The sequence below is a fragment of the Manacus vitellinus genome, unplaced genomic scaffold (genome assembly GCF_001715985.3).
Source record: "Manacus vitellinus isolate BGI_N305 unplaced genomic scaffold, ASM171598v3 scaffold_6_pilon, whole genome shotgun sequence".
In the NCBI taxonomy this organism is placed as follows: domain Eukaryota; kingdom Metazoa; phylum Chordata; class Aves; order Passeriformes; family Pipridae; genus Manacus; species Manacus vitellinus.
In genome coordinates this window covers 11,260,924-11,273,103 of record NW_021940750.1, presented here as the reverse complement: position 1 = coordinate 11,273,103, position 12,180 = coordinate 11,260,924, and the positions used below count along the sequence as shown (strand labels likewise).

At 39.1% G+C, this 12,180-nt stretch overlaps 1 protein-coding gene across 1 annotated transcript in view; it reads right to left on the bottom strand.

Moving 5' to 3' along the window:
- Nucleotides 1-10,527, bottom strand: part of LOC103758800 (formin) — a 126,553-nt gene extending 116,026 nt beyond the window's left edge. The window contains exons 1-2 of the mRNA XM_008925092.2: nt 9,033-10,527; nt 6,846-6,963 (exon numbers count right to left, since the gene is read on the bottom strand). Of these exons, the coding sequence (XP_008923340.2) occupies nt 6,846-6,963; nt 9,033-10,493 (1,579 nt within the window). The 5' untranslated portion in view covers nt 10,494-10,527. The remainder of the gene's footprint in view (nt 1-6,845; nt 6,964-9,032) is intronic.
- Nucleotides 10,528-12,180: the final 1,653 nt, after the last annotated feature.

Here is a 12,180-nt window from a genome sequence, read left to right as displayed (position 1 = left end):
AAACAGATGGAGAGGGACTTGTGGAGAATAAACAGCCCTAAACAAGCCAATAGTCCAGTATCTAAATACCGTCTGGATGCTAAGATAATACAGAGGATATTAGAGTAAACTTACTAAACGAAATGAACTTTCTTCACCACACTCACTGAATTCCCTGAAAATAACAGAACTATATGCACAGAAAACCAGCTTCCTACAGAAAAACCAACACCCTTGATTCTCTGTTATGGAAATGAAGAAAACAGTTACTCCTCTTTCTGACAACAAAGAAGTATGAAGCACTATTCAGAAGCAATCACCTGAGTAACTTATCTATTTGACCATTCCTCAGCTGTGAGAGGTTACAGTTACAGTTCATTTACCTGACAGTAGAAACTAATAGATTCAGTTGCCATTTTCACCCTCCCAGGAAGGCCACATCAGAGGTACTGCTGCCGCGGACAGTCAACATTGATTCTTTCTCAATAAACATCCTACTTTGTATTTACAAATCTGATCTATTACACGATTACATTCTCCAATGCAATATGGTAAACAAATAACACCTTATTAGGAAACATGAGGAACAGATTAATTACAGAATTTCTTTGATGAATTACAGACTCTACTGACTTAATTAAGCACAAATTTAAAATACAAAGTACTTATTATTCTAGAACTGTAACACCTTCGCAATCACTATATACTATATATAGTAAGTATACATTGTGAGTCCATGTATACCATACACACAGTATACGTGCATATTCAGTCATATGGGGGTGGGCATGTGAGTGAATGAAAGCACAATACAGATCCACACACAGAGACACACCGGTTCCCCCATATAGTCTCAGCAATTCTCAAGTTTAGAACTGCTATCACACTTAAAACACAGACATATGTAAAACTAAGAAATGCACAATAAATTGAGTTTGTTTTTTTACAGATAAGAGTACACGTCTGTGCTGTAGCAGAGGGGGCAATCTTGGCAGGGCTGATATTGAATTTATCTAAAAAGAAACCCAAAAGGCAGTCAAAAACGCAGGTGCAAATTTTTAGAAAGCATTAGCGTGTTCAGATCCAGGGTTTCATTTAGAATAGTATCTAAATCTCTCATGTTCAAATGCTGGGCCAAACAGTACTTCAGAACACATGAACAGCAAGACTGGAGAACAGGAAAGGGAATTCAGTAAAACTCAGAGGCATCTCTGTTACACAAAGGGCCTCATATATTTTGAAATAGAACCATGGAAATAAAATACAAAGTCATTCTTCTTGTGCTGTACACAATTGCTCTTTCACTGTGTTTCAATTATATAACAGGAATCATCTTGTAAAACCCTCTGACTGTTTTGGGCCTTTTCAACATCAGATTGGTCACGTCCATAGTGGGGTCTACATTTCAAAATAAAAACCACAGTAAAAGAAATAATTCACAGAACTTGCCCTCCTCATATTCAGGTAACAGATTAATCTTCTCATAAGGAAAAAAATTAACCTTAGAATGAAGTTGCTACTTTGAGTGGACCAAAGCTGTTCTGTATGTGAATCCTTAAGCTCGCTGGTACCTATGGCTACACACATATAGGCATCCAGAATGATTTTGTATACTGTAAAAAATGTCTCAAAACTTTCCTGAAGTCATTCTAGAAAGTAGCAAAAGGACTGAAAATGGAACACGAGCATCTTAACAGCAATCTTCATCAACAGGTGCCTATCTTTTTGTTCCTGTCTCAAGAGGCACAGTATGAATGTCGATGTCAGCAGAGGTGGGGAAAGAAAAGCAAAGGCAACTTTTGTTGCTTGCTTGGTTTTGAGTTGGTTTTTTTTTATATATTTTCAAAGTACATCTTAGCAGACAGTGCTGCAAGATATCTGGAACAGCAGCTACTGCAGTGATCAGCACAGGTACTGTAATGCAGTGTACAGCTCATTTGTGTGAGACTGTAGAGATTTCCAAGCAGCACTATACCCAATACCTTCTAAATACATAAAGTTACAGCTTTAGCTAGCACAAAGAAGGAGAGCAAATGTCATTGTTACTCCAGAGGAATATAGTATGACTACAACAGTCTGGCTTGTCATAAAAACCTCAACGTCTCAAAAACATGATGATGCATCTGTCAGAATATGAAACATTGACATAACATGGCCAAATACACCTGTCATGCTACACAATATAGGCAGTAAAATAATTTACAACACCTTTATGCAGCTCACCTGCACTTTGAGATCACATCAAATTGATCACTCACCATTAAATTGTAAAAACACTATCTTCAACCAAAGCATAATACCCTGCTTGCTGTAGCCCTACTTTATCTCATTCATTACAATAAAATTTATAGTAGAATCCCGGAACTAAACCCCAAATACCACAATGAAATCAAATAAATTACTATTTTTTTTTTTAATCTTTAGAGACAAACACAAACTGTTCAAGGCCACAAAGGAAGTTTAGTTAAGAAAGATAAATCATGTTGGTATCTTTCATCTCTTTGTTCTGACCATTATGCCTCTCTTTCACATTAGCTGGTTGTTCCCTGCATTTACATCATGACCATAAAGTGATTTTCTTGCTGTGAATGAAGAGCACAGGGAGCCAAGGATTTAATATATTTGAGACTTAGCTATAAACTTCTGCCACTATTTTGTATTTCATTCACCATTTACCTGGCCATTTTTTGTTTAATAAGAGCTTTCTCAGTCACCTCCTGATTTTCTTATTTTTTTTAAATTAATTGAAAATTGTGCTTACTTCATCACAGACTGTAATAGACATTGTGGCACCATTACCTCACTGCAGATTTAAGGATGATGAACATACAGACTGTGAGAGAAAGAGGTTTTTAAATGTTAAATACAGACATACGAATTAACAAGAAAACATGTAGTAGAAAAAAAACACTAAAGGAATTAATGTTTCAAGTGGCTTTTTAAAAAAACATTTTCTCCAGGAGGAATGTCAAATACTTTTCTCTCTCTTATTACTTTTTACACTTCTGTTTTGCTAAGCAAAGGACTAAACTCTCTATTTATATAAGAGGACTAGTTTGATGCTGATGGCTAAAAACACATTTTTAATAGGAATCACAGAATCTGTATATGTACACCACCTTAATGTGGAGACAGTTCTTCAAACATAAGTAGTTTTACGAGCAGCAGAACCCATGTCTAAATTCCTTTCCTTGGACATGGGAGTCAGCAAGTGCTGACCTGGGTGTACACAGCAGCTGAGATATACATGGATTCCATGTGATGTAGTATTGCAGATGAGTTTGCTCAGTATAGACATGAATTTGCCTCCTCTACCTGGCTTGATATTTTCACCATATGTAAGAACTGACACATCTACCCTTCTGTCAGATTTAATGCTTTAAAATTAGAGAAATCTCTCTAAGAATTATGGAGGAAAAAAAAAAAAAACTTTTAATGAAGGCGGATGAACAAAACTTTACGACCAGAAAAATATGCAGAGAGATGTCTTGGATTACATGGATTTTCATGGAAAAACTATATATTAAAATAACCTTTTTTTCAGTCTTCCAGGATATAAATATACTACAGACTTTCTGGACTTCAGCTATTTTAGACATACTTCAAACAAGTTCCAGTTTCTCTAAAGAACCATGTAAGCAGCTTGTCTTAATTAGAGAGCCAGCTGACAACACAGTCTATGCTCTATGGAAACAGAGGAATTAAAGGATTAAGAAAACATAAGATAAACCAAAATACTGTAACATCATCCTTTTAATTCAAAACTTACAACCCAGGATTCGGGTGTTGAAGGTGACAAAACTATGACTACACAAGGTTTTATCAAATGCATGAAAAAACCTGTTGCAGAGTTGTATTTGTTCATGAATTTCTTTCACTTCTAATATTCCTAACAGGCCTAGTCAGCCCCACACACTTGTTCCTTGCTATCCCACACACTTGTTCCTTGCTATGTCCATTTGCTTTTCAGTTTGTTTCCCACACATCAAGGTAGACTACGAGCCTCAGGAGGGAGTCAGCTACTCCTCCAAGCTGCTATGAATCATTGTTATGTCTGCTGCGTAGGCCAAATTAAGCCTGAATTTCTTGCTTCCACTAGGCAACAAGAACAGTGAGGAAAAACACGGTAAGGAGGTGAGAAAAGATCAAAAAGCCAGGAATCCTTTCCCTCAATATCCCTACCTTCCTGCCATAGTGGTCATAGTGCATGGTGATGAAGGAAGCAAATCAGACACAATGTAGAATTGCAAAAAAGATTACAGTATTCCAACTTTCAAGTTTTCAGTCTTACTTAAATCCTATTTTATTGTGACAAATGAAAAAAAAAATCTATGCTACCTCATAAAATATGTACATATTCTTGTACCCTATTAGAAGTACAAAGACAAATTAACAGATTTATCCTTGGATGTGATCACATTTGTGACATATATTTTGTCTAAGCCTAAAATAAAGCTGTGCTAAATGAATACTTACCTAATAATTCATCCTCTTATTATTGTTTTTATATAAATTCCTATTGTTTCAGCAGATTAAACTCTTAACCACAGAAATGAAAACAGTAACATACAGAGTTGACTGAAAGTTAAAAGAAGCCAATTTGGTATTTTTTATGTTACAGATATTCATCTATTCAGAAATATCAGTGGAGAAAGACTAGAATCACAAACATCCCTGCCACACACAATTTTTGAACTCTCTTCTGAGATCAAGAACTTTTCATTTTATCTTAGTTGTCCAGACAAGACACTGAGGTAAGAAATAAGGTTTCTGTTTGAGACCAGTCAGTTTAATGCTGCGTTATTGCATAGTTTTAAGAAGTCCACTTCAGGGGTCAAGAAGTTCCTAAAGTACTGGTGTCTGGATGGGAAGGGCCATGAAGGGAAATGCCAGTATACACATGCACTTCAAAGGTACCAACTGCTGTCAGAAAGAAGACACTGAATTCAGAAATTTTGCTGCATTGCCATTTTCATATTCACCAGAAAAACGCCACAAACCCCCAGCAATAAAACCAACATTGAATACAAAACCTGTTCACTACTCACAACCAGCACCTTTCTTTACTTGCAGTTTTTACAGTGCTTTAAAACAGTCACCTAACCACTCAGAAAGGCCAATGTAACTGATCCTTCACGCGCAACTTCCAACTGCTTGCAGTGTCCTCGCTGCCGCAACTGCTTTCTGGGAATCCACGAATAGCTGAAAGAAGCACACCTGCTAATCTCTGAGGTAACCTATAACTTCACTGCACTCTTAACATACGTTGCAAACATAGTCTTTGTCTATTTTCTTTAAAAGCATGTCTCCTCCCAGCTGAATCACCAGCGGTTTGTTTTCATTCAAATCCATCTGCCAGACGCTGGAGCAACTAATGAACTGCAGAATCTGGTCTATAAAAATTTGACTTAGCAAACAAACCATCAACATGTTGATGACACTGCCACCCAAAATATCACAGTTAACAAGAGTAACAATTTACATGGGCTCTAAGCCAGCCTATCCTTCCTATTTATATTTCAAGAAAGCATGACCTAATTTCTCTACTAGTAGAATCTGGAGCTTTTGTTAATTCAGGGTTTTTTTCTTTCTTTCTTTAAGTGTATGTTTTTGCCACAGAAGATTACAGTAATTAAGAGGAAAAATATTTATTTGGGTAAAATTAAATACAGCAAGTATATAGCCTATAATAAGAATCTAAGAGTAACATGAACAGCCTGTAATGCTCCTTGTCAACAGCTGAATACCTGTCCTAGTCATCTAAGTGATAGACTCCCACACTTCAGACCAATCAGATGCACTGTAAATTCAATTCTGTCTATATTAGAACCATGTTGTTCTTGTTAAAACCAAGTTTTCTCAATCTTCCAACAACTTTTACATTTCCAGTATTATGCCCACTTTACAAAAAGAGGAAGATTAAGGCAGAGAAAACTGAAGGAAGAGGGAGAAAGACTAAACAAACAAGGCAGCAGAGCAAATAGGAGTACAGTTTCTCATACACAAGGTCAGAAGGAATTGGAAAGAATCATACAACATTACCCTGTACAATTTCTCACAGCAAAGTAGTATATAAAAGGGTTTTTTTTAATCCCACTTAATCCTTCCTAGGTAGTATTTTCTAAAGTCTCCAGGCACATGAAGAACAGACGGTCTCTTGTCTTTCACTTTAATATTTCAGACAATTCCACAGTTTACAGCTAATTTCTGAATAACAAGAACTTCCTGATTTATATTTAAGAATGTAAATTGGAAACAGTTGTGGTGGCTAAAATAATCACTTTCTGCCTTCTAAATATGTTATGCAAGCATCTAAATAACATAAAAACCAGTAAATATTTTTCTGTGGAAAGCTTACCTGATAATTAGCATTGCACTTCACACATACCCTTTCATACATTTCTATAGGACAATATACGTGACTAGCTATAAAAGTGATCTGTTCACGCACACGTTGCAACAATGGTATTTATTGTTTTCATTATGGACAGTACCTGAAGAAAACATGGCAGCCAGACCACAGTTCAGCAGTTCTAAGGCATTGGAAAAGGCAGTCATGTTTCCATGCACGCACTAATCTGTTGGTGCTTGAACAAAATCCCACAGGAAATGGATAACCTAATTTATCAAAAAAACCACTTCTTTCCTCATGAATTTGTACAGGCAAGTATGTAGATTTCAACAGAGATTTAGACATTTACATTTAAAAATCAGATGCTTAAAAATTAGCAGCAAGCCACATATCCAAAACATAAGGTCTGTTTTTCCAGATAAGAAAATACTGTGACTTATCACCATCTCTGTATTAAACAAGATTAAAAATGTCAGAAACTAATTTCTGCAGATGCTTCACCTCTTTGTTTTACCTGCTTCTGTGTACTTTAATCCTACTTTTACTTCTTCGTGCTTTGCTTTTGGTGGTGGCCAGACAGTCTGGAGTCTCCCTGGAGTCTTGTCATCTTGCTCTGAGGGACTCAGGTCAGGCTGTTAAAATTACGCAAGAAAAAAATTAAAGTCTGCAATATCAATTGATTCCAAAACAGCAACTTCCATGCTCAGCTCTACACACGTACTCCAGAATGGTTATTTGTCTCATTCTACTAATTGAAACAGTGCTCAGTTGGTTGGAAGGGATAATTTTGAGGAGGAAAATAACAATGCATGTGACATACAAGGATACGTTGGAACTGTTCGCATCACTGTGGAGAGCTGTCTATCCTTTGGCAAACCACACAGGTGGTGAAGAATACTAGGGTTTTTTCCTGTATCTTTATTCCAGAATGAAAAGACCCATTTGTGCTCCTCTTAGAAGCAAACATTAGTGCAATTCACCTGAGACGTAATCTGACAATATAATTTTCTGAAACCAGAGCTAGTTTATGAAATTCCTGCCCCACCCCCAGCAGAGTGCTCAGTCCACATACCAGGTAATATTGCCACATCAAAGTGCTCCTGCAGCTGTTAATGGAACTGCACTGTCAACTGGAATGCTAAAATAAGTCCTTAATTTGGGGGGAAGGAGAAGGGGGGAAGGGAACAACACACTAAACAAGCGTTCTTTTACAGGTTTACGTTTCGTGGGGTTTTTTTACATCTCCAACATTTCTGTTACCAGATTTACAACATGTTACTTGGAGTAATTGCATAGACACAACTGCAGCAACAGTGAAACCCTGTACAGAAGTGGCCCCTTAAACGGCCCACATGAGTAAGGAAAAGGAAAGGCAAGATCCTTTGACTCTGGCTTTGCCCTGAGAAAATACATATTTGCACTAGGCTGGACATTAAGAAGACACTTATAAAAGCCACTCCTGCTGACTCCTGTGCCTCTTCCCTCAGTGTGTGCAATGACAGCTTCCCAAATAGGTTTGCTGTGAGCCACACAAACGCTGACGCCAGCACAGCACAGGGACTGGTGTAAGCAGGAAGAAGCAAGTCAGGAGTGGGAAGGGCACACTCAGACTGCAATTGCTGTACATGCCACAGCCAATGAGTACCTCTTTTCTACTCCCCATAGGTAATTTACTACAAACTGGTATTATCAGTCTACTCAAGTGTCAGTCAAGATTTTTTAAATGTTTTTAATTTTATGTAAGAATAAAAATTTTAAAAGATAGTACAACCAACACCGCATTTAAACTTAAGGAGCTTCAGGTTTAGGGTACAATCCTGCAAATTCAATCATTCAGGTAATTCCCGCTTCACCAACAACAGTCTACTCGGCTGATTACATTTGCCAAAGATGTAGCTGTAAGAATTTTGGGTTAGGGGAATGCCAATCCAAGGGCTACTCATTTAATTAAAGAGTTCAAATCACATTCAAATTCATTTATGACTGTATGAAAACTTAGCATAGATTTTTTTCATTTCTTAATAATATACTAACTACATCTCCATATGCCTAAGAACATTAACCTTGTAAATGTTTATATTAATCCATAACTTGAGTTGCTGAATTGAAATCACTAAATTAAACTTGGATAACGTTAAATTCTTATCAATATTTGCAAAGCCAGGTATTTGCAGGTAAACAAGAAAAAAAACCACTTCATATTCTATGTCTTGAACAAACTGAGCTGCAAATCACTGACAACCTCTTGTATCAGCTCTTATCATAAAATTATTTCTACAGGTAAAATGAAGAATTACTTTTAAAATTAAAAAACTAAATGAAAGAAAACTGAGTGAACTGAGAAACTATTAAATAATACTACAGTAAATATCTGCAGCACCAAACCAATTTAAAGCCATACTTAACATCTAGGGAACTGTTACGTAGAGACTTTTTAAAATCAGAAACTGATCTTTAAGTTCTCACTTCTAACTGAAAGGCTTTAACTGTCACTGTCAGCTGCAGCCGAATTCTGCTACAACTGTAGATCATCAAAACCTTTGACAAATTAGCCCCAAGATTTCCTCGGCTGGGAATTCAAAATCTGAGACTGCCAAAAGAAGAGGGCAATCCTGACATCTCCACCAATAATACTTAAACAAGACATTATTTTTTTATACTTCTACTTCCAGATCTAAGGAGGAAAAACAATTCAACCTACAGATTTGTCTGACGGTCCATCCCCAGGTTTTGATTTTGACCTTTCAAATACAGCTTTCAAGGACTCTTTTTCATTTCTCATTTTGCGTTTTATGGCTTCCAGCTCTGAAGTATCTGCAGTTGTTTCTTTCTTGGGAGGCCGTGTGAATAAAGCTTTAAAGACATCCAGTGCAGATTCAGCAGGGCTTGATTTTATCTCCTCAGAGGGAAATCGTGGTTCTCTTTTGCTGGAGGCTTTGTTCTCTTGAGCTTCATCACTGTCCTCGGTCTCCCCAGATGCCTCACCAGAGTCCTCAGTTCTACCTTCATTCTTGGAGACATCTATGTTTAACAAGTGCGAGAGCTGTTCCAGGAAAGTCGGATTTGCTTTAGGTTCAGATGATTTTTTTTTAATGGTCAAACCTGATGCAATACTGGATTTCTTAACAGGCTGTCGTAATTTAAGCAGAGCTAAATCATTCTCCCTTGGTTTTATTTCTGTAACAGTTTCCACATCTTCCGTGGTTAGTCCCTTTTTCCTCACACGTAGTCCACTAAAGAAGGCAGGCAGCTGGAAAGTCTTTTCAGCCAGTGCTGGTTTTTGGAGTGATATATTATCAACTGAAGGTCTTTGTTCTTCATCTGAAAGTTCTTGAGGGCATTCCCCTGTAGCAAGTAAGCAACTGAATTGCTCATCCATTAACATTTTGTCTTTTCCATTGGAGTCATGCTCTAAAATACTATCCAGCTCGTTCGGGAGCTGCTTAGAAAATTGTGGATATAACTCAATGTCATCTGCATCCACAGCGTCATCACTGTTGCTGTGCTCTTCTGATTCTGAATCTTCCTTATTTTGACTGCTACTGTCCAAAGCCGCAGCAGACAAAGCAGCATTATTTCGCCCATATTTGCTTGTATTGTTTTCATCCGTGTTTAGGTCTTTACTCTCTGTGTCCGATTCTGTGTCACTTGTTGTATGAACCAAAGTACCTTGTACGAGAATAGCATCCTTGTCATCATTGTCCGATTCAGACAAAGAAGTCTGTACAAACCTTAAATGCTGAAGAAGTAATTCGTTTTGGTCAGCTAACTCCAGCTCCAGGCCTGCTTGCCTGCTAGACATTGGGTCAGCTCGGCCACTGGTACTATTCATGCTCTGCTGATTTTCTGAGTCGTCATTACAACCATTATCATTCCTCTCATGCCAGGTGTTAGCATGAGTGTTTATATTGCTGTGCAAAGGCTGAAATGCTTTAAGCACTGTTTCTTCTTTGGAACCTGTAGATTCAAACTTTGTTGTAAATCCAAACAGTGTTTTTACAGAAAATGTGGTGAAAGGGTCAAGTTCAGTTTCTGCTGTACTCTTCATGTGTAAAAGCTCGCTACAATCGGGCACGCCATTATCTTCTTCCATGCTGCGTGAAGCGCAGAATAGGTTCGCTTCTAGCAGTGCTGCTGACTGCTGAACCCTCACTACGCGCATTCAGGCAGCCGGTGGGACCGGCTGCAACAGGCGGCCCGGCCCGGCCCGGCCCGGCCCGCGCAAGCCGCCCGCCCCGCGGCCGGGCCGCCCCGCCGCCCCGCGCTCCTTCCGGCCGCGGCCGTCGGTGTTCCGAACTCTACGCGGGACCAGCAAAGAGACCCACCGTAAAAAAAAAGTTCTCGGCAGCGCCTGGAACCTGTTCTCTCGCAAAAAGGGGTTTGTCCCAGCGCCAGTCTCAGCTGAAACTCGGCCAACGGTCCCCGCGGGCTCCTCGCCCGACGGGCTGCGCGCCCCCGCTCCCGACGCGCGACCCGCAGCGCCCGTCGGCCTACAGCAGCCGCCCGCCCGGCCGCGCCGCGCAGCCGCTCGCTACTTCCTTGTCCCGGTGCGCCAGCGCCGAGTGGCTTTCAGCAGAAAACTCCTGACGGATTCTTTTGCATAGTCTTTCCATACGGAAAAAGAACTTCTTTTGTAAATCCATAACCACCAAAATATGTCAAATGGAAACCCGAGGTGACGAATCTGAAGTTTCCAATGCCTTCTCCTGAAGTTCTTCAGAGCCCCCAGTGCCCGGCCGGGCAGAGCCAACTCGGGTGAGCGCCCTTGAAGACGAGGAAAGCAGGAAAAAAAGAGGCTCTCTTCCGATTTGCTGCAGGTTTCATCTGGAATGCAGATTTCAGCCTCCAGGGCCACGAACAAAAACCAACGAGACTGGTTTCATATTACCACTGTCCTTGCTCTGCACAGCTACTGCAGTGAGGTGCACACAGGTACTTATCAGAGACTCCGGCCGCACCCAGGGACCGGGAGCGCTGGGCGGCGGGAGCACGGCCCGCGCCCAGGAGGGCCGAGTTAACTGTTTGGAAATCGGACGGGCTGTCCATTCGCACCGCACCAGCCTCGGATCGTTCCAAACCAGAACAATCTCTGCTAACGTGTTCTGGGATAATTTTCATCTCTCTATATATTGCGACAGTACTGCTATATGTGTGAGATTTGTTTAGGTAATACGGGCAAAAACACTTGAAGGAAATTTTCAAGACTGTCTAACTCATTATTAACTTGTTAAGGAATACTATATATATTTTTACTAGTACATATAAAGAAAGTATGAAATGCTTCTAAGCATCTTTGATATTCAGAAAGTCAGTAACATTTAGGCCAGGTTCCCATCACAAGTCCCCACTTTTGTTATTTTTCTTATTTTTGGAATTACAGAGACTGCAAACCTGCAGGAGTTTATATTCTTCTTATTCCCAAGCCTTTAAGAAGTTTGTTTAGTCAAATTACCTTAGAAATACAAAGATACCATTTTTTTTTTCTGCACCCAAGTTAAAGGGTCATTCTACAGTTGGCCATTTAGCTGTGATGAGTAATCTTAAACAAGCACCATGGGGAAAGTTGTCCTTCACAGGGAAATCAGCTGCAGATCACATCACTGTGTGTATTTCCAAAAACATTTACTGAAAAGCTGACTATTACAGACAACAAGCAACAACAAAGTATCCCAACACATTTAACTTTCAGTTTGATATTTAAAAATGTAGACCACGCAAAAAGCATTTGTTTATCTTTTCAATATATTATAAAATATCATAAAGTCAACAACAAACTCACTGGTATCTCCCCTAGGAAGAAAGTTTCCTGAAAATCATATTGTAATACTAAGGGCTTAGATGAAGCTTAC